The sequence below is a fragment of the Amblyraja radiata genome, chromosome 33 (assembly GCF_010909765.2).
Source record: "Amblyraja radiata isolate CabotCenter1 chromosome 33, sAmbRad1.1.pri, whole genome shotgun sequence".
In the NCBI taxonomy this organism is placed as follows: Eukaryota; Metazoa; Chordata; class Chondrichthyes; order Rajiformes; family Rajidae; genus Amblyraja; species Amblyraja radiata.
The window spans coordinates 28,522,988-28,545,387 of NC_045988.1; the positions used below are offsets into that span (position 1 = coordinate 28,522,988).

The following is a 22,400-nucleotide window of genomic DNA, read 5'->3' on the forward strand; positions in this document are numbered from 1 at the left end:
TGCAGGAAAAAAGTTCCCAATGTTGGGCGAGTCCAGAACCAGAGGCCACAGTCTTAAGGCCCTGTCCCACGATGCGAGTTAACCTGAGAGCTCTCCCGAGTTTTTTCAACAGTGTGAAAAAGTTCCAAGAGTAAAGAAATACTCGTGATGAAGTAACACGAGTTTGAATTTTTTAAACTCTGGAGAGCTCTTGGGTGAAGTCGCATCGTGGGACAGGGGCTTTTGAATAAACTGGAGGCCATTTAAGATTGAGGTGAGAAAAAACATTTTCACCCAGAGAGTTGTGAATTTGTGGAATTCCCTGAGGGCAGTGGAGGCCAAATCACTGGATGGATTTAAGAGAGAGTTAGATAGAGCTCTAGGAATCAAGGGGCTAGTGGAATCAAGGGATATGGGGGGAAGGCAGGCACGGGTTATTGATTGGGGATGATCAGCCATGATCACAATGAATGGTGGTGCTGGCTCGAAGGGCCGAATGGCCTTCTCCTGCACCTATTTTTTATGTTTCTATGTAATATCCACCTTCAAAATGATGACACAAAACGAATGAGATGAGAGAGTGTGATCCACAACAAAGATACATTCTTTTAGTTCTTGTTTTAGAGATACAGCACGGAAACAGGTCCTTTGGCCCACCGAGTACATGCTGACCAGCGAACCCCACACATTAGCATTAACACTGGAAACAATTTACAATATTCACCAAAGACAATTAACCTACAAACCTGTACGTCATTGGAGTGTGGGAGGAAACCGGAGCACCCTAACTACCAGGTAAACCCATGTAGTCACAGGGAGAATGTACAAACTCCGTACAGACCTGTAGTCAGGATCGGACCCGGGTCTCGTGCGCTGTGAGGCAGCAACTCTACCGCTGCACCACCCTCATAGTCACCTGAATCCTATCACTTGCTCTTTTGGCTTTGACCTGTTCCCTATCACTCCCTGAACACAACGTTGTATATCGACACAGATCCAGTCCCATATCGGCACCGATCCTAACCCATGATGTACTCTCAAGAGTTGTAAAGTTTAAGTTAAAAATACAAATTGTTTATTGCAGAATAAGGGGATATTTCATTGAAGATGAGAGGTGGAGAATGGGTATTTAAATTTAGTCCAAAACTGCAGCTCAATCAACTTTAATTCAAATTCCTCTCCTGGGTGGTATTCAAAGCAGTTACAAGCTGTTACAGTTTGTACAGTACCAAGCATTCACAGTGAGAAGAAGGGTCTTGACCAGAAACATCACCCATTCCTTCTCTCTAGAGATGCTGCCTGTCCCGCTGAGTTACTCCAGCATTTTGTGTCTACCTTTGATTAAACCAGCATCTGCAGTTCTTTCGTACACAGTTGCAAGCTGTTTATATTTCATCCAGAAAGAGTAAGTAGATTGTCAGATGCAAGAAAAAGATTTCTGCACTCTACATTCTGATACCAGTTTCAGTGGTGAAATCATTCCGTAGTTTCCATCATGAAGAAAAGAGACGCTTATTCAGAACCTGCCAGTTTGCTGCTATGAGGAATGACTGCTCTAGTCTGGTCGAGACTCACTGCCTACCGTGAAGTCTGTGGGAGACAATCCCATGATGGATCCCCATCACCAGAGCTATTTCACAACAGGCACCCCAGCCCCTCATTCCCACTCCACAGTACAATCAGTGAATCAATGTTGTTCAAGGAACAAACTACATTTTAAAAGTTCACAATTCAGGAAACTGAAACAAAAATCATCGACGTGAACATGACGCGTGGGTGTGCAGGAGCCGCTGGTCGATCAAGGTCTTCACCTCACTCGATGTCAGAACTGCTCAGCAGGGAGTTCTTCTCCGAGCCCCTCAGCTGTTCCAGCTCCAGAGTCACAGTTCTCCTGGACCTGATCTGCATAAAACTGTGAGGGAAAGACCTGTTACAGCGGGTCAAGCAGTGTGGGGGGAACATGGGCCACTCACACCACACACCACCATTACACACCACTACTGTACACACCACCATTACACACCACTACTGTACACACCACCATTACACACCACTACTGTACACACCACATCAAGGTTGATGTAGGAAACTGGAGGCCTGCAACAAGCCTTGTACCACAGGGATCACTGCTAGGTTAGTTTTATTAACAATTTGGACACAAATGTAGGTAAGTTAGTGAGTGAAACTAAAATTGCTGGTAAATAAGATATTGGTCAAGTGAGCCAATGGCTAAAGTATCGCATATAATTCATATAAAAGTGAGTTGTTGCATTCTATTGAGACCGACCAAGCAGGACTGACACAGTAAATGGTTCGGCTCTGAGCAGTGATGTAGAACAGATACATAGTTCCATGAGAGTGGTGACACAGGTAGATGGGGTGGTGAAGGCAATTGGCATGTTTGCCTACATTGGTCAGTGTATTGAGTACAGGAGTTGGGACGTCATGTGACACATGTACAAGACACTGGTAAGGCCATGATATGTACACGTCTAATTATTCCGTTAATGGAAGGATGTCATTAAACGAGAAAGAATACAAAAAAGATGAATGAAGATTCACGGGTATGAAAGGTTTGAGTTCTCAGGGTAAGGTGGATAGGCTGAGTATTTTTATACTGGTGTAGGAGGCTGAGGTGTGACGTTATAGAGGTTTATAAACTCATGAGAGGCATAGATAAGGCGAATAGCTGGCCACAGTCCTTTGACCAGGGCACAGCAGTTTAAACATAGAAAAATAGGTGCAGGAATAGACCATTTGGCCTTTCGGGCCAGCATCACCATTCAATCACAAATAAGTACCCCGTTCCTGCTTTTTCCCCATATCCTTTGATTCCCTTAGCCCTAAGAGCTGTATCTAACTCTCTCTTGAAAACATCAAGTGAATGGGCCTCCACTGCCTTCTGTGGCAGAGAATTCCACAGATTCACAACTCTCTAGGTGAAAAAGATTTTCCTCATCTCAGTCCTGGTTCTGGACTCCCCCAACATCAGGAACATTTTTCCTGCATCTTTTCCTGTCCAATCCTTCAAGAATTTATATGTTTCTATAAGATCCCCTCTCATCCATCTAAATTCCAGTGAATACAAGCCCAGTCGACCCATTCTTTCATCATATGTCAGTCCTGCCATCCCAGGAATTAACCTGGTGAACCTACGCTGCACTCCCTCAATAGCAAGAATGTCCTTCCTCAAATTAGGAGACCAAAATTGCATACAATTCTCCAGGTGCGGTCTCACCAGGGCCCTGTGCAACTGCAGTAGGACCTCCTTACTCCTAAACTTAAATCCTCTCGCAATGAAGGCCAACATGCCATTAGCTTTCTTCACTGTCTGCTGTACCTGCATTCTTGCATGCTTACAAGTTTACTGATGTACAAGCACACCCAGGAGGTCTCATTGCACAACAAGGAGGTCTCGTTGCCGCTCCCCTTTTCCTAATCTGACACCATTCCGATAATAATCTGCCTTCCTGTTCTTGCTACCAAAGTGGATAACCTCACATTTATCCACATTATATTGCATCTGCCCACTCACCCAACCTATCCAAGTCACCCTGCAGCCTCATAGCATTCTACTCGCAGTTCACACTGCCACCCAGCTTTGTGTTATCCGCAAACTTGGAGATGTTACATTTAATTCCCTCGTTTAAATCATTAATATATATCGTAAACAACTGGGATTCCAGCACAGAGCCTTGCGGCACCCCCACTAGTCACTGCCTGCCATTCTGAAAAGGACGCGTTAATTCCTACTCTTTGATCCTTGTCTGCCAGCCAGTTCGCTATCCATGTCAATATCTTACCCCCAATACCATGTGCTCTAATTTTGCACACTTATCTCTTGTCAGGGACCTTGTCAAAGGTTCAAAGGCTTTTTGAAAGTCCAGATAGACCACATCCACTGGCTCTCCCTTATCCATTCTACTTGTTACATCCGCAAAAAAGTCCAGAAAATTAGTCAAGCAGTAATCTAAAGGGCATAAAACTAGTAAAACGTAGTAAAATTATTAGTAAAACTAGAGGGCATAGATTTAAGGTTAGGGGGGAAATATTTAATTGGAACTTAAGTGGCAACCTTCTCTTTCAGAGGGTGGTGGGTGCAGTAGAGGTGGCTACAGTTAAATGACATCTACACGGGTACATAGATGGGAAAGGTTGGGGGGATGTGGGCCATATGCAGCCAAAAGTGAGTACACAGCTTGATTGGCACGGACAGGTTGGGCCGAAGGGCCTGTTTGGGTGCTGTACGACTGTGACTCCTGCACTACACTCTGTGCATGAAATCTATGGCCATAGCTGGCCCTCTCCTGGTGCCTTGAAGCAGCAAGCAATGACCATCTCTTTAACCTGCACACTAATGGTGTTAGTGAGAGATCTCAACACAATGATGAGGGACAGCTCCTGAGGGGAGAACACTGTCAAGGAATTCTGTTTTCAATGGCGTGACGTAATGAACAGCTACTGTGATGCCAGTCAGTGACAATAGTCACAAGCACAGGGCCTGCTTGTTGTTACACACAGTGTTATATATACTCACCAGTAGATCAGTGTGTAATTCATCGCCACGATACACATGGCGACCACAAAGTGCCAGCAGAAACACAGTGTGATGAACATCACATTGCTGTGGTCAGTTTCATTCCACTCAGGCCCACCGCTGGGGGGGTAAAGGACAAAACCAATCTGAAAGAGACAAGAATCACTCTCATGTGGACCCGCCTGACCCAGGGAACCCGCCTGACCCAGGGGACCAGACCCGCCTGACCCAGGGGACCAGACCCGCCTGACCCAGGGAACCCGCCTGACCCAGGGGACCCGCCTGACCCAGGGGACCCGCCTGACCCAGGGGACCCGCCTGACCCAGGGAACCCGCCTGACCCAGGGAACCCGCCTGACCCAGGGGACCAGACCAGCCTGACCCAGAGGACCAGACCAGCCTGACCCAGGGGACCAGACCTGCCTGACCCAGGGGGACCAGACCTGCCTGACCCAGGGAACCCGCCTGACCCAGGGGTCCAGACCAGCCTGACCCAGGGGACCTGCCTGACCCAGGGGTCCAGACCAGCCTGACCCAGGGGACCCGCCTGACCCAGGGGACCCGCCTGACCCAGGGGACCCGCCTGACCCAGGGGACCCGCCTGACCCAGGGGACCCGCCTGACCCAGGGGACCCGACTGACCCAGGGGACCCGCCTGACCCAGGGGACCCGCCTGACCCAGGGGACCCGCCTGACCCAGGGGACCCGCCTGACCCAGGGGACCCGCCTGACCCAGGGAACCCGCCTGACCCAGGGGACCAGACCAGCCTGACCCAGGGGACCAGACCAGCCTGACCCAGGGGACCAGACCAGCCTGACCCAGGGGGACCAGACCTGCCTGACCCAGGGGGACCAGACCTGCCTGACCCAGGGGACCTGCCTGACCCAGGGGACCTGCCTGACCCAGGGGGCCTGCCTGACCCAGGGGGCCTGCCTGACCCAGGGAACCCGCCTGACCCAGGGAACCCGCCTGACCCAGGGGTCCAGACCAGCCTGACCCAGGGGACCTGCCTGACCCAGGGGTCCAGACCAGCCTGACCCAGGGGACCCGCCTGACCCAGGGGACCCGTCTGACCCAGGGGACCCGCCTGACCCAGGGGACCCGCCTGACCCAGGGGACCCGCCTGACCCAGGGGACCCGCCTGACCCAGGGGACCAGACCAGCCTGACCCAGGGGACCAGACCAGCCTGACCCAGGGGGACCAGACCTGCCTGACCCAGGGGACCTGCCTGACCCAGGGGACCTGCCTGACCCAGGGGACCTGCCTGACCCAGGGAACCCGCCTGACCCAGGGGTCCAGACCAGCCTGACCCAGGGGACCTGCCTGACCCAGGGGTCCAGACCAGCCTGACCCAGGGGACCCGCCTGACCCAGGGGACCCGCCTGACCCAGGGGACCCGCCTGACCCAGGGGACCCGCCTGACCCAGGGGACCCGCCTGACCCAGGGGACCCGCCTGACCCAGGGGACCAGACCAGCCTGACCCAGGGGACCAGACCAGCCTGACCCAGGGGACCAGACCAGCCTGACCCAGGGGACCAGACCAGCCTGACCCAGGGGGACCAGACCTGCCTGACCCAGGGGACCTGCCTGACCCAGGGGACCTGCCTGACCCAGGGGACCTGCCTGACCCAGGGAACCCGCCTGACCCAGGGGTCCAGACCAGCCTGACCCAGGGGACCTGCCTGACCCAGGGGTCCAGACCAGCCTGACCCAGGGGACCCGCCTGACCCAGGGGACCCGCCTGACCCAGGGGACCCGCCTGACCCAGGGGACCCGCCTGACCCAGGGGACCCGCCTGACCCAGGGGACCCGCCTGACCCAGGGGGACCAGCTCTATCAAACTGTGAAATAACCTCTGTACCAATCAGGGACACTTCCGAAACTCCACTCACATCCACTGGCTGTCCATTGAATTCCGCAGTGACCGCCCGCTAAACTAAATGCACTCACTGTGACCGTGTCAACTTTGTGACTGTGTAGACTTACAGTGAGCCTGTAGACTAAACCTACTCACTGACCACTGCTACCCCTACACCCGAAACATAGAAACATATAAAATAGGTACAGGAGGAGGCCATTCGGCCCTTCGAGCCAGCACCACCATTCATTGTGATCATGGCTGATCGTCCCCTATCAATAACCCGTGCCTGCCTTCTCCCCATATCCCTTGACTCCAGTAGCCCCTGGAGCTCTATCTAACTCTCTCTTAAATCCATCCAGTGACTTGGCCTCTACTTCCCTCTGTAGCAGGGAATTCCATAAAATCACAACTCTCTGGGTGAAAAAGTTTTTTCTCACCTCAGTCTTAAATGACCTCCCCTTTATTCTAAGACTGTGGCCCCTGGTTCTGGACTCGCCCAACATTGGGAACATTTTTCCTGCACATTGGGAACATTTTTCCTGCTGGACATTGATGGACACAAAGTGCTGGAGTAACTCAGCAGGTCAGGCAGCATCTCTGGAGAAGATGGAAACTGTCACCAATCAATGTTCTCCAGAGATGCTGCCTGACCTTGTGAGTTGCACCTGCACTGTGTATGGCTTTGTGCATCAGCCAGCACCTGCAGTGCCTGCCTTGTCTCTGGGGTTCACCACTGGTGGCCACTGACATTGGGGATGTCACACACAGCTCACCTGCCAGAACCAGGTGCCCTGCAGGATGGCCAGGCTGGACCTGAACAGCTCCAAGACGATGTGGTCTCGCAGGAACACCTCCAGCATGATGATGAGCGAGCCCCCAAACACAGCGGTGAGCAGCAGTGAGTGGATGTGCAGGTCCAGGGCAGGCCGGTTGTGAACATGAAAGTAAAACAGGAAACCTGCAGGATAGAGATATGTTGAGTGAATGCCGTGTTGTGTCCCTCTCATCCAATGCCCAAACCCTCACTCACATTGAATCCTTTATATTTCACACCTCTTCTTTCCTTATCTGACCTCCCTTTTGCAATTGCTACACCCATCTGCCAATCATCACCCTCTGTTGTATCCATCTATCCCTTGCCAAAAAGCTGGAGTAACTCAGCAGGACAGACAGCATCTCTGGAGAGCAGGAATGGGTGACGTTTCAGGATGAGACCCTTCGTCAGACTGAAGAAAATGCAATCTGTCCCACTGAGTTACTCCAGCTTTTTGTGTCCATCTTCAGTTTAAACCAGCATCTGCAGTTCCTTCCTACACGTATCACTTGCCAGGCTTTGTTCCACCCTAAACTCCCTTTTCCAGCTTCCTCCCCATCCCCCATCAGTCTGAAGACGGGTTCCAACCCAAAAATATAGTCTGTCAACTCATCCACAGATGCTGCCCGAGCCGCTGAGTTACTCCAGCAATTTGTATTTTCCTCCCGATTCCAGCATCTACAGTTCCCTGCATCTCCAGGGGTTTCAGGAGAATCCACTCTACCCAGAAACTGATGTGAATGTGGAACTACGAGCAAAGATACATTTAAGAAAGTAAATTAGCATATGGTTGGAACCATTCCAACCATTTCGGGTTGGAACCCTTCTTTAGTCTGAAAGTAGAGGTGGGGGTTGGGGCAAAAGTAAACTAGAGGCAAGTAAACGCCAGGAGAAACATTGGTCGGCAACTGATGACCTCAGGAAGGGTGGAGCCCACAATGGCCCATTGTTGGCTGGGGAAGGCGTGATAAGAGGGAAACAAGGATACAACATTAATTTACAATAATGGGCCTACAATTCTATAATGCAACTCTGTAATTTACCATTAATGTAAAATGATGCTGGAGCTAACTGTAAACCATCAGTTGGGTTGTATTGGCTTGTCCAATTATTCCCCGAGTAAAGAAGATTAAGGGGTGGTTTAACTGAAGTGTTTAAAGGGTTAATGTAGCATATCTCAGACCCCGACTCGAATTGATTTGGAAAACCTCAGGGCCACAGAATGAGCAGCTCTGGACACTTTTGCTGACTTCACACACTACCTCCAGATTCAGGGACAGCTGCTTCCCAGCTCTTATCAGGCAACTGAACCATCCTACCAACAACGAGAGCTGTCCTGAGCTACATCCACCTCATTGGAGGCCCTCAGACTATATTTAATCAGATTTTACTGGCATCTCTTTGCACTAAACATTAGGCATTATGGAAGAAAATATTAAAATCCTTTCTTACTGAATTTTGATCTGAATTAAACAAGGTAACAAAAGGGTGTGCGGATGTGGCAACTGGCATCTCTTGTGGACCAGGTGCAGAAGAGGGTCGTGAGAATCGGCAAAAGAAGAAATCAGACGCATTCCCTCTTGTCTGGGAATGCGGTGAATGGTGACATGACAAAATTAGGACAGAGATAAGGAAGCCTGTTTCTCAGTGGAAAGTTACAGGATGCTGGATTACAATAGTAGATGGAATGTCAAGCTGGGTAGACCACCCGCACCCCCTACCACTAGTAGCGTGGAGACATTGCAGTAAATGGGGGCTTATGATTGGCCCAGAGAGCCAATCTTTCTGCTTGAAAGATTTGTTAGTTTATTATTGTTAAAATGTGCATTTGTATTTGTGATATGTATGTATTGTGAACACATTAGCTGCCAAGGGGTGGGTGGGTAAGGGTTATTTCGTTATTATATATAAAAAACAAAATGGAGGGAAATGTAATGCAATACGTCAGATGTACTGTATTTTTTTTTCCTCCAATAAAAATAAATTTGAAAGATGAGATGGAATAATGTCACAATGTTTGACTTGCATTAACCATCTGTTGTTGAATAAGATTAATATAAATACAAAGTATATAAAAGTATGACAAGATAAATAATTAATACCCATGTAGTAGATGGTAGTTATAGGAAAACATATAGCCAAGGACTAAGTATATTTTCATATAGTTGCATCTAACAAAAAATAAAGTTGTTTACTGCACAGTATAACTGCCGACTAATTCTGCTGTGAAGTCAGGGAACTAGTGAGCAGTTTACTGCTGCCATCTCTGTGTGATATCATTCAATAAAGTCTCTGAAGCAAACGTCAAAGTCTCAGTTTTTCCTTTTCCTTTCATTTGCCTCTGTTAATTTCTTCCACAATCATGTATCTGGACACTGTGGATGGCTCAGCTGTACTCATGTATAATCGTTGCGATAGCACGCAACAAAAGCTTTTCACTGTACCTCGTTACACGTGACAATAAGCTAAACTAGACTCATTCACCCGCACAAGTGATCAGATGTGGCAAGGGCAGGTAGATAGCACCTTGAACTATATAATCCTCGTCAGCCAAACTTCAGTAGTCCTCTGCAAATGAAATGGAAGGAGAGTCAGAAGTGGCGGGAGAAGCAGTCTGTGTCACTGGGAAACAGAATCAGCCAAAGAGTAAAACTAAAAGTTGTGAGATCCAGTGAAAGCATGGTCTACAGACTGAATCAACAAGTCTATCTGCCTCCATAGACCAGTATATCAGCAGGAAGCTCAGCCATGAAAACTCAGTCTGCCTCCATGAGGGGGGATATTATTGAGTGTGTTTCTAGTATGGTGTGAGTGTGTAGACTGCATTGAGTATGAGTGTACAAGATGCAGCTGAATCAGTATTGGCTTGTTACACAGTGGGTGAAAATCAGAGTCACAAAGAGTGCTGATTTGAGTAGTTCACTGTGTGGAACCTTGAACACACTCACCTTCCATGAACACGGCCAGTGAGAGCACCAGGCGGTCCAAGCCCACAGGAATCTTGAGTGAGGAGTATGTGAGGATGTCCACGATGCCGGAAATGCCAAAGAACAGGTACATGGTGCTGTGCTGCCAGTTCATCAGTTTGACCCAGGATTGCCTGTCCTGGCTCAATAAGTGTAGGTGGGGTCCATCCGGGACAAACTGCTCAGCTAGAATTCCTAGAGACAACACAGGTAGAAAGGACAAAGACATGGTTACCCACGTCCACTGTTTGGTACACATTTCCAGCAACATTAATGTGTGGAACTGTGGGAAACCTCTCCTGCTTTGTCCCCAGTGACTGAGAGCTGGGAGATAGATGGCAGCCCCTCAGGGCCCAGTGTAACTGTGCCATCTGTTTGGCCGTGTGGATGTGCTCTGTGGTAGCGTGGCGACTGTGGTTAGCCAGGATCTTAGCCAGGAGGTCTCCTACAGAGCAGAACTCAGACTATTGGCAGAAAGTAAATGGCTCTGGCTGCAACGTCACACTTCACCTCCAAATAACCAACTGCAGGAGTGGAACTAATCTTCAGAACTAGCAGGAAATTGTCCCACGGACAGTAACTACAGAAGCCCAGCCAACCCTCAGCAGTGGTGCTGTAGTGTGCAGCACCAGAGACACAGGTTCAATCCTGACCTCGCTGTTGCTGTCTGTGTGAATGTTGCACTTCTCCCTGTGTTCTCAGCAGGGTTTTACCCAGTTGCTGATTGAGTTTGAGGGTTAATTGGTCTTTCGAAATTGTCATGATTGTGTAGGAAGTGGGATAACTAGTGTGAATGGGTGATCGATGGTCAGCATGGATTCGAACGGCCGAAGGGCTGGGTCTTTCAATTTGATTCAATTCAATGGGATTCTAACTACATGCAGATCTTTGGACCAGCTTTCTCACACAGTCAGATGATGGGCATTACCTGTAGGTGGGAGTTTCAACATATAACAGCAACTCCAAATACCAGTGTTATAGACCATGGACATCTCTGGGGCTCACATGATGCAAATGCACCACCGCTAGTGAAAGGCCAGAGGAGCAGAGAAAATTAAATGACTCTAATCGATGTAATTAGTGGGCAACTATGTCAGAATGAGCACACTACACTGGTGGAAAGATACCCGCTCATGATGACTGGACTAACATAGTGGACTCACAAACTGCAACATTCACCTCCTCTTGGTGTTTGCTTCCACTCCAGTTTTGCGGGTCTGACGTAACTAATGATGCCAATGAGGTAACCACCAGCAGTGGTTTAGTTTAGTTCAGAGATACAGCGCGGAAACAGGCCCTTCGGCCCACCGAGTCCCCACCGACCAGTGATCCCCGCACATTAACACTATCCTACACACACTAGGGACAATTTACACACCTGTATACAAGTGGAAACAGGCCCTTCAGCCCAACTTACCCACACTGGTCAACATGTCCCAGCTACACTGGTCCCACCTGCCAGCATTTGGTCCATATCCCTCCAATCCTGTCCTATCCATGTACCTGACTAACTGTTTCTTACTGCCCATTCCCTCATTTTCTCATCAATTATTCCTTCTGACAGCAGATAACCAATCCAAGGGCTAAACAGTACTCACCCACAACTGAGAAAATGGCCTTCAGCACCCCTTCCACCAGCTCCGCTCGGTTCAAGCACAACCTGGAGCTCTTGGTTTTTCTTGTTAAGTACTTGAGTGGATATTTCACGGACCACCACAGGCCAAAGAGCAGGAAGAAGCTGCCGGGAAGAGCGTGTCCTTTGAAGTTCGCCATTGATGTCCACACTGGAGAGCTGTACAGAAGCAGGATGACCTGGTTAGACCCATGGCAGCAACGTTTACCTGGTTAGACCCATGGCAGCAACGTTTACCTGGTTAGACCCATGGCAGCAACGTTTACCTGGTTAGACCCATGGCAGCAATGTTTACCTGGTTAGACCCATGGCAGCAACGTTTACCTGGTTAGACCCATGGCAGCACGTTTACCTGGTTAGACCCATGGCAGCACGTTTACCTGGTTAGACCCATGGCAGCAATGTTTACCTGGTTAGACCCATGGCAGCAACGTTTACCTGGTTAGACCCATGGCAGCACGTTTACCTGGTTAGACCCATGGCAGCACGTTTACCTGGTTAGACCCATGGCAGCAACGTTTACCTGGTTAGACCCATGGCAGCAATGTTTACCTGGTTAGACCATTGGCAGCAACGTGTTCTTGCACTCAGGCACCGACTCATTCCCATCGCTGGTCAATCTGTTTTCTCTCATCCATCTACAGCTGCGAATGGCAGATGGGGTTCAATTCCACCAAGTTTAAGGTGTTTGAGGTGTTGCACTTTGGGAAGTGAGATGTAAAGATAAACTATACAGTTAAAGGCAAGGCTGTTAACAGCACTGATGTACAAAGGGATCTTGGGGTGCAAGTCCAGGGAAAGTAGCAAGAGTTCAGACGGTGTATGGTATGCTTGCCTTTCTCAGTCAGAGCAATGAGCATAAGCATCAGGAAGACTGGGTTTCAACAACTAAGTTACAGAGATAGGTTGAATAAGTTAGGTCTTTATTCTCTGGAGCGCAGAAGGTTAAGGGGGGACTTGATAGAGGTCTTTAAAATGATGAGAGGGATAGACAGAGTTGATGTGATCAAGCTTTTCCCTTTGAGAATAGGGAAGATTCAAACAAGAGGACATGACTTCAGAATTAAGGGACAGAAGTTTAGGGGTAACATGAGGGGGAACTTCTTTACTCAGAGAGTGGTAGCGGTGTGGAATGAGCTTCCAGTGGAAGTGGTGGCGGCAGGTTCGTTGGTATCATTTAAGAATAAATTGGATAGGCATATGGATGAGAAGGGAATGGAGGGTTATGGTATGAGTGCAGGCAGGTGGGACTAAGGGAAAAAAAATTGTTCGGCGCGGACTTGTAGGGCCGAGATGGCCTGTTTCCGTGCTGTAATTGTTATATGGTTATATGGTTATAAGACATATTGTAGCTTTATAGGACTTTGGTCAGGCCTCATTCGGAGTATTATATGCAATGTGAGGGTGCAGAAGAGGTTTAGCGTGGCGTTGTCTACATTAGAAACATAGAAACATAGAAAATAGGTGCAGGAGTAGGCCATTCGGCCCTTCGAGCCTGCGAGTGGAATCTCATGTAGATAGGGTGGTAAAGAAAGCTTTTGGTGTGCTGGCCTTTATAAATCAGAGCATTGAGTATAGAAGTTGGGATGTAATGTTAAAATTGTACAAGGCATTGGTGAGGCCAATTCTGGAGTATGGTGTACAATTTTGGTCGCCTAATTATAGGAAGGATGTCAACAAAATAGAGAGAGTACAGAGGAGATTTACTAGAATGTTGCCTGGGTTTCAGCAACTAAGTTACAGAGAAAGGTTGAACAAGTTAGGGCTTTATTCTTTGGAGCGCAGAAGGTTAAGGGGGGACTTGATAGAGGTCTTTAAAATGATGAGAGGGATAGACAGAGTTGACGTGGATAAGCTTTTCCCACTGAGAGTAGGGAAGATTCAAACAAGGGGACATGACTTGAGAATTAAGGGACAGAAGTTTAGGGGTAACATGAGGGGGAACTTCTTTACTCAGAGAGTGGTGGCTGTGTGGAATGAGCTTCCAGTGAAGGTGGTGGAGGCAGGTTCGTTTTTATCATTTAAAAATAAATTGGATAGTTATATGGACGGGAAAGGAAGGTCTGAGTGCAGGTAGATGGGACTAAGGGAGAATACGTGTTCGGCACGGACTAGAAGGGTCGAGATGGCCTGTTTCCGTGCTGTAATTGTTATATGGTTATATGGTTATATCATGGTTGATCATCCAACTCAGTATCCTGTACCTGCCTTCTCTCCATACCCCCTGATCCCTTTAGCCACAAGGGCCACATCTAACTCCCTCTTAAATATAGCCAATGAACTGGCCTCAACTACCTTCTGTGGCAGAGAATTCCAGAGATTCACCACTCTGTGTGTGAAAAATGTTTTACTCATCTCGGTCCTAAAAGATTTCCCCCTTATCCTTAAAATACCCATTAGTGGGTATTATCTATAAGGAGAGGTTGTTTTGTCTGGAGCATCATCCCCTGCATGACAAACTGACAGCTAATTTTGTCCAAAGAGCCAGAAAAATTGCAGAATCTCTTGTGTTTCTGATGGAGGATCAACGCGAGGCATTTGGGCTCGTGAGACGTAATCAAAGTAAGGACATAATAGAACTGCAAGAAATTATGAGTCATAGACAGAGTAGATGATCAGAACTTTATTCTCCAGGGTGAAAATGTCAAACACCTGTAACATAGCTTTAAGGACAATGGGGTGGAAGATTGCCCTGTTTTGACGAATGCAATCAACCCGGCGTGGACAATCAAATAAGATCAAATAGAACAAGTTGTCCTACAACTTTAGGATGTGCACGCCATACGCAAGAAGAAGAAAGACAATGCAGGAAAGTTCAAAGGAGTTGTGCACGACGTGTTTATTTACACAGAGATTGGAGGGTGCCTGGAACGCTAGTGGAAAGAGAGTGGAAAGAGATACGATAGTGGGCTTTTACAGGCGTTTAGTTAGGCACACGAATATGCAGGGAATGGAGGGATATGGATCACGTGCAGAGAGAGGAGATTAGTTGAACTTGGCATCATGTCCGACATAGACATTGTGGATAGAAGGATCTGTTCCTGTGCTGTAATGTTCTATGATCTATGCCATGTGACTTTATCCACATACTCCCAATAACATTTGTTATAATTGAACCAATTTGGTCTCAACTACAACAAGAACAGAAAATACTTGACTAAGTACAAATACAGATCAAATGCCATTTGCGGAGAGAGAAAAACATGGTTAATGTTTTAAGTCAATGATTCTGCTGCTCAACCTGCTGAGTATGTTCAAACAAAGGCACAGAGTACTGGAGAATCTCCAACACTTCCTGCTTTCATTGCAGTTTTTTTTGCTTCTTACCCTGGTCCTGACTATTTCTGGTCCTGACTATTTCCGCCACTGACTGGAAGATCTGCAATATCTTTTGATCCAGTCCCTCGCTGGTTACTACACTCACTTTTTCAGGTATGTCGCTGCCTTCTCAAGCCTGAACGAGAAACTTCTTTGTGAGGACCAGAGGATATCTATCCTTGTTCTGTCTGGGGAGGGGGAGTGAGAGCAGAACTGCATGCCAGAGGAGACACAGGTGAGGGACCCATCTACACTAGTGAGGGGCATAAACCAAGTTTACTGAAGAAAGAGAACATCTCAGATGTCCCCGAGTGGAAAGCTACATCTTGGGAGCAGAATTAGATTTTACTTTAGTGATACCATGGAAACAGGCCCACCGAATCCATGGTGACCAGCGACTACCCTACAAACAAACCCTATCCTTCACTCTAGGGACAATTTACAATTTATAATTTTTCCAAGGCCAATTAACTTATAAACCTGTACATCTTTGTAGTATGGGAGGAACCCGGAGCTCCCGAAGAAAACCCACGTGGACACGGGGAGAACGTACAATCTGCGTACAGACAGCACCCGTAGTTAAGATGAATCCCGAGTCTCTGGTGCTATAAGGCAGCAACTCTACCGCTGAGCCACCGTGCCGCCATAATTAAGCTCGCTATGCCTTGCAATCTAATAATTTCCCCAATCATTGTCTCTCCTAACATGACCTTCACTATGTTGGGCTCTTTTCCCATCATGCTTGAATGCAATGATACATTGAAATGGAAAGAGATGGCATCCTTGGAAGGGGCAGGATTGGAAGAGGTGTAGTCAAGATAAATGTGGGAGTCACTGGGTTTGTAGTAGACTTCAGTACATGTTATGTTCCCTGTGATGGAGAGACAGAAATTGAGGAAGGGGAGAAAGGTGACAGATAGTCTAAGTGAATTTGAGGCAGGGTCGAAGTTGGTAATAAAGTTGTTGAAATCAACAAGTTCTGCACGGGTGGAGGAGACAGTCATCAATGTAGTGGAGAAAGAGTTGGAGAATCTTGCCAGCTATGTGTTTGGACCGGTTGTGGAGAATGTTAAAAATCCACATAGACAGCTGCAGATTAAGCCGGAGTGGCTGAAGATGTGACGCAGCAGTACTACCCGCTGCGCCACTGTGTATGCTTCGATGAGACTACTGAGAGCCTTAGAGTTATACAACATAGAAAAAGGCTCTTTGGGTCAACTGGTTCATGCTACCAAGGTGCTTACCCGAGTTAGATCCATGCCCATAACCCTCTCAACCACTTCTATCCATGTACCTGTCCAAATGTCCTTTAAATGTTGTTATTGTACCTGCCTCTGCCTCTTTCTGTGGCAACTCGCTGCAGATGCTGATCACCCTCTGTGTGAAAACGTCGCTCCCCAGGTCCCCTTTAAATCTTTCCCATCTCTCCTTAAAACCTTGACCCCTACCCTGGGGAAAAGACAGTGACCATTCACTTTGCCTTTGCTCCTCTAAGCAGCCCTCTGTCAACCTTACACACTCCAAAGGAAACAAGCCTTTGCCTATCCAGTTATACCAACTTGCCCCCAGTCCCAGTTTCACCTTGTGAATCTTTTCTGCACCCATTCCAGCCTAGAGCTAAATGACCAGAACTGCACACAATATTTCAAATGTGGTATCACAAACAATTTGTTCAATTTTAACATTAGTCCCCATCTCTTGTACTCAGTACATTAACTGTTAAAGGCAAGCATGCTAAACACCTTCTTCACCATTGTCTAAATATGTCACCACTTTCAGGGATCTATGTATTTGTACTGTGTATGTATCTATGTATTTGTCTGAAGAAGGGTCTCGACCCGAAACGTTGCCCATTTCCTTCGCTCCATAGATGTTGCCTCACCCGTTGAGTGTCTCCAGCATGTATGTACCGCTAGGTCTCACTGTTCTACTCTCCATTACCTTGCCATTTACTGTGGTCCTTGGGTTATTTTTCCAGATGATCTAGATCCTGTTGTAAACTTATAAATCCTTGTTCACTGTCCACTATACCGCCAGTTTAGGTGGCATCCGCAAACATATTAATCATGCCAACTACATTTTCATCCAAATCGTGAATATAGTTGACGAACAGCAGTGGACCCATCACTGATCTGTGCAGTAGACCATTGGTCCAGGCCTCTAATCTGAAAAACAACTCACCAATTCTTCCCACCAAACCAATTGTGTATCCCGTTCGTGAGCTCATACTGCATGAGCTGTGATCTAACCTTCCAGACAATCCCAATCAGGTGGGACCTGTCAAAGACCTTGCTCAAGTCCACCTGGACAATGCCCACCATCTTGCCTTCATCAATCTTCTTGCTCGTCTTTTCAAAAAACTCAATCAAATTTGTGAGACAGACTGACTATTCCTAATCAGTCCTTCCCTTTCCAAATGATCCTGTTTCTCAGAATCATCTTACCCACCACTGTTGTCAGGCTCACTGGCCTGTAGTTCCCAGGCTCATCCTTGCACTCCTTCTTAAATAAAGAAACAATAGTCACCTGTAAGTCTTTCGGTACCTCACCAGTAGTATTAAAGATGATACAAATATCCCTGTCATTTCTTCCCTGACTTCCCATTATGTCCTGGACTACACTTGGTCAGGCCGCCAGGACGTACCCACCTTTCTGCACTTTTAAAACCAGCGGCTCCTCCTCTTTTGGAATGTGGACTTCTTTCAAGATATCACTTCTATTTCCTGAAATCCTTTGCTTCCATGATCTTTTCCACATAAGATACAGAAGAGAACTATTCATTTCAGACTGCCAGCATGGCCTGGCTCCACTCACTGATAACCACATAGATCCTTAATGGGTCTTATTCTCCGTTGGTGCCCTTTTGCTCATTAATAGAATCTCCATGATCTGCCACAAGCTATCTCATGGTATCTTTTTGCCCTTGTGATTCCCCTCTTCAGTTAATTCCGACATCCCTTTTACTCTTCAGGGTTTTTTTTTACTTCAGCTGCATCAACCCCTCAACCCCATTCAAACTCTCACTAAGAAAAGCTCTGCCCTTGTATGTTTTCCCTGCATTATATTCTATCAGCCATAGTCTTGCCCTCATTTCTTTTGTTGCTACTTAAAACTTGTTTTGTCTCCAGATTTTCCCAGTTGTAACCTGATGAACTTGAAGTATTAACTGTTTCTTTCCCCACATGCTGCGCGACCTGTCATGTTTTACCAGCGTTTTTGATGGTGGCTTCCCTAAAGAGTCGACATTGCTCTTTGATTCAGTGTGCTCTCTAATCCAATCTGTTGCCACCGATTGTGTTGTAACTATTGCAGAAAATACATCAACATACAAGACATAAATAAATCTTTTATATCTAGGAATTATACAAGTAACCCCCTCCCGTTATAGAGTTTGCGTATCTGGAAAATGGCCTATATTGTGATTTTCTGTAACATGAATGCACCACCTACGCATACAAGAAAACAAGTTATTTACCTTCTTTTCACACAAACCCTGTGAGAGTGAATTTACATAATCCAAATGGGCGTGACCCAACGGTTGCCTGCAAAAGTGGATGATGTAGTCATTCTTCAGCAGCCTAGATACTAACTGTCTCTCATATCACGGTTAATTTGCTTTTTCCAATCCATTAGCAAACATAGCCTCCCATTACTTTCCTTTAGCTAGTTAATTGTTGCAATGACTTTACAAAAGACCAGTACATCAGCAGATCTGTAACCAATCTACAATGCATTCTCTGTTCTGCCAAACTCCGACTTCATTTGCTTTTGCTTCTAGCACATCCACACCATGATATCTCCTCACACCACCTGTGATATCACTCTGAATATCCTTTCAATTCCCAGTCTATCTTCAGGTCTGTTAACTGGGAATATTTAATTGTAAATGAAGCCAGTTTGTACCTTGGTCTCCACAATGGCCACTGCACTGTACACTGGAGCCCAACCTGTGTTTCTAATTTTATTTGGTTTAGTTTAGAGATACAGCATGGAAACAAACTCTTCAGCCCACACCGACCATCAATCCCTCGTTCACATTAGTTCTATGTTATCCCACTTTCTTATCCACTTCCGACACACTAGAGGCAATTTACAGAGGTCAATTAATCAACAAACCCACACGTCTTTGGGATGTGGGAGGAAACCGGGGAACCTGGTAGAATCCCACGCAGTCACAAGGAGAAGTTACAAACTCCACACAGACAGCACCTGAGGACAGCACCTGAGGCTGCTTCGCCCCCTCCCCCAGTGTCTAGTGTAAACATAATTTTCTTACATTAACATTTGTGCTTTATTTTTAGAAGCTGTGATATTATTAATTAGCATAAAATGATGTGCATGTCACGCCTGCATAATTTCAATAAATAAACACTTTGTTCACCACTTTCTGAATACAAATAATCCTTAAAGTTTTGAGTTATGCACTATTCTATCTACCTAAATGTTATTCTCAACCTGGAAAGTTTATATGTTTGTATCTTTACGTGCGTATCTTTCGTTAGTTTATATTGCATAATTCCCTCTCAGCCTCTCCCTGACTTTATTGATTTATTGACATATTTCTCAATGTTGGATGAACTTTGTCCCCAGCCTGGGTCTGCCCATCCTGGTGCCACAGGTTGTTTATCATTGTTCTGTTTTAAATGAACAGGTGAGGGTACAGTGTTCCAATCTCATGGAAGGCATAATTTACGATTGCTAACGATGGTGGTGCAGCCATTAGTGCCGCTGTCTCACAGGGATAGAGGCTTGGTTTATTCAGCATGCAAAGGCTGTTCGGCCCATCGAGTCCATTCCGGCAATGATGCTTATCTACACTAATTCCATTAGTCAACGTTAGAGCTGTAACCTTCTGTTCTTTTCTATCTAAGTAACTGCCCCAACTCCTTTCAAATGCTGTAATGGTATCTGCCTTTACCACTTCCCCAGGCAATATTGTTCCATCAGGATTGATCTGAGCACGAGCATTGTCTGTGTGAATTTGCATATTCTCGCTCTTTACATATTCTCTCTGTCGCTGCACAGGCTTCTTCCAGGTACTCCAGTATTCCCCCACATCCCAAACACATACTGGTAAATTAAATAGTTATCTTAAATTAGCTCAGTGTACCTTAATGGGAAATAAATATGAAAGGGACGTTGATGGGAATGTTTGAGAGAATAAATTGCTTGGATACAGGGAAGTAAGGGTAGTGGGGTTGAGATAGACAATAGACACAATGGCCTCATTCTGCATCATTATACGTGTTTTTCATTATCTATAGTGGTGACATTACCTTGAAAGGTCTCTGCACCCTCCTTCAATGTTATCTATTCCCTGCTACAATTAACAATCAATGCGACACGATCACACATAATCCAGTCTATTGGATCAACAGGAGTAAAGCTATTCCTACTATTATATGCTGCCTGGATTAGAGGGCATTAGCTCCAAGGAGACCTTTGACAAACTTGGATTGTTTCTTCCTGAACCCTGAAGGTTGAGGTGCAACCTGATAGAGGTATATACAATTATGCGAGGTTGACAGTCAGAATCTTTTTCCCTGGGTGGAAATGTCAAAGATTAGAGGAAATAGCTTTAAAATGAGAGGGGCGAGGGTTAAATGAGTTGTGTGGCGTAATTGTTTTCCACACAGGAATGCGCTGCTCGGGGTGGTGTTAGAGGCCATAGTGGTGTTTTAGAGGTTTTTAGATAAGCACCTGGATATGAAGGGAATGCAGGGGTTTGGATCATGTATAGGCAGCGAAGATTAGTTTATCTTCGCAGTTAACGTTCAGCACGGACAATGTGGGTGAACGAGCCTGTTCCGTGATGTGGTATCCAGTCCATATTATAACACTATTATATCACCATACGTAATCCAGTCCCCACACCTGTGTCCAGGCGGAGATCACCTTTTGGGCTTTGAACCCTGCCCCACCTCACAAACATTCCTCAATATCAACAACCTGAATCTTTAGAAAAGCTTCTCAAGTTAGAAAAGAGATTGTTTTTTTATAAAATAATTATTTGCCCTGGTATATTTTATTTACCCTCAAACAAAAATCATTCTAAACACACACGTCGTTGTTAATGCTTACCTTGTCCTTATCTCAGCTATATCACTGTACTGCAGCTTATGGTGAATTGTTTTCTTTAATGTAATTTTCATGAGTTTTTGTTTTCAGATACAAACCAAAATAAGATTGAGTTATGAAACTTACTGTGGAGTTTGGAAGCGTTCCTTGCTGTGTGTAGGTCACTATCCTGAGGTTCACATTCCTGGGTCAGAAGCCGCGTAGATAATGCAGACTCACACCGGGTCAACCTCCACTCTGCAAAGTCAGGAGTTTACTGAACTTCCGTGGAATGCCTGCTCCTTCTGGTTTGCTAATTTCCTCAAAAGCCTTGAGATCTCCCCGAGTTTCACAACAGGTGCAAATATTCCAGCGTACACTTGCCTCCTTGAGGAAAGGCAACCTGCCACTCCCTGGTGTTGGCTACTAGAACACTGCCACCCATGGGCCTGAGCTGGTATAGCAACACCCAAAGGAAACACTCACACCCACGCTGCATTTACAGCCAGACATTTCAATCATTACATTTATTTCCTTCACTTCTCATCACATTTGTTTGCCACGCTGTGTGATGAAATTCTTCCTTGTGTTTTTTAAAATGTTACATTCATAATATGGTCTACAGTAAGTTTATTGCCATAAGCACAGGTACACTCAGCCACAGCTACAATGCAAATCTCATCAAATCTAGAAAAATAGGTAGCTATTTAGCACACAAAGCAGCAACAAAGAGTCTGCTGGAGGAACTCAGCGAGTCAATCAGCATCTGTGGGGTGAAAGGAAAGGTCAACATTTTGGGGTACTTAGGTAGGATAAGGTGTTGGCTTGCATCCCTCTGAGTTCGCCTTGCTGTTCAATAAGATCGTGAATGATCCCATCCTCAGTGTCAACTCTATTTTCTGGCCTGAAACGAGAACTCTCAATTCTCAATAGATCTAAAATAACCTGTCTATCTTGGGCCTTCAATGTGATGAGTTTTCCAGCCGCTGCAACTTGCTGGGGTTCCAAAGGTTTACATTCTTGTGAACAAAACCATGCTGATCTCCAATGGCTGATGATTCATCACTAATTGTAAATCTTTATTCCTTAGTACATGTATATAGTCTCCTTTCATTACAAGCAGAAGGGGACCATTAGTCTCACTGAACATTGCCGGCTTTCTTAACTGTCCATCAATCCCATTCTCCCCGATTTTTGCTGTAGTCATCTTCACCTTCAAGGAACACCTGCAC

The 22,400-nt window shown here is 46.4% G+C and overlaps 2 protein-coding genes across 3 annotated transcripts in view; one reads left to right on the plus strand and one right to left on the minus strand.

Annotated features, from left to right (window-relative positions):
* nfrkb (nuclear factor related to kappaB binding protein) overlaps positions 1-3,165 on the plus strand; it is a 115,540-nt gene extending 112,375 nt beyond the window's left edge. Inside the window, exon 28 of the transcript XR_004416762.1 lies at positions 3,154-3,165. The gene's annotated coding sequence lies outside the window, so the exon portion shown is untranslated. The remainder of the gene's footprint in view (positions 1-3,153) is intronic.
* Positions 1,127-21,604, minus strand: tmem45b (transmembrane protein 45B). Of its 2 annotated transcripts, XM_033049878.1 has the most exons (6): positions 21,316-21,604; positions 11,759-11,952; positions 10,143-10,355; positions 7,154-7,338; positions 4,517-4,662; positions 1,127-1,891 (listed from the first exon to the last, which is right to left on the minus strand). In XM_033049878.1, the coding sequence occupies exons 2-6, from the start codon at positions 11,931-11,933 to the stop codon at positions 1,792-1,794; spliced, it is 819 nt and encodes a 272-aa protein (XP_032905769.1). In that variant the 5' UTR covers positions 11,934-11,952; positions 21,316-21,604; the 3' UTR covers positions 1,127-1,791. The 2 variants fall into 2 exon arrangements, with proteins under 2 accessions (XP_032905769.1, XP_032905770.1); XM_033049879.1 differs by lacking the exon at positions 1,127-1,891 and having other exon boundaries at positions 4,513-4,662.
* Positions 21,605-22,400: the final 796 nt, after the last annotated feature.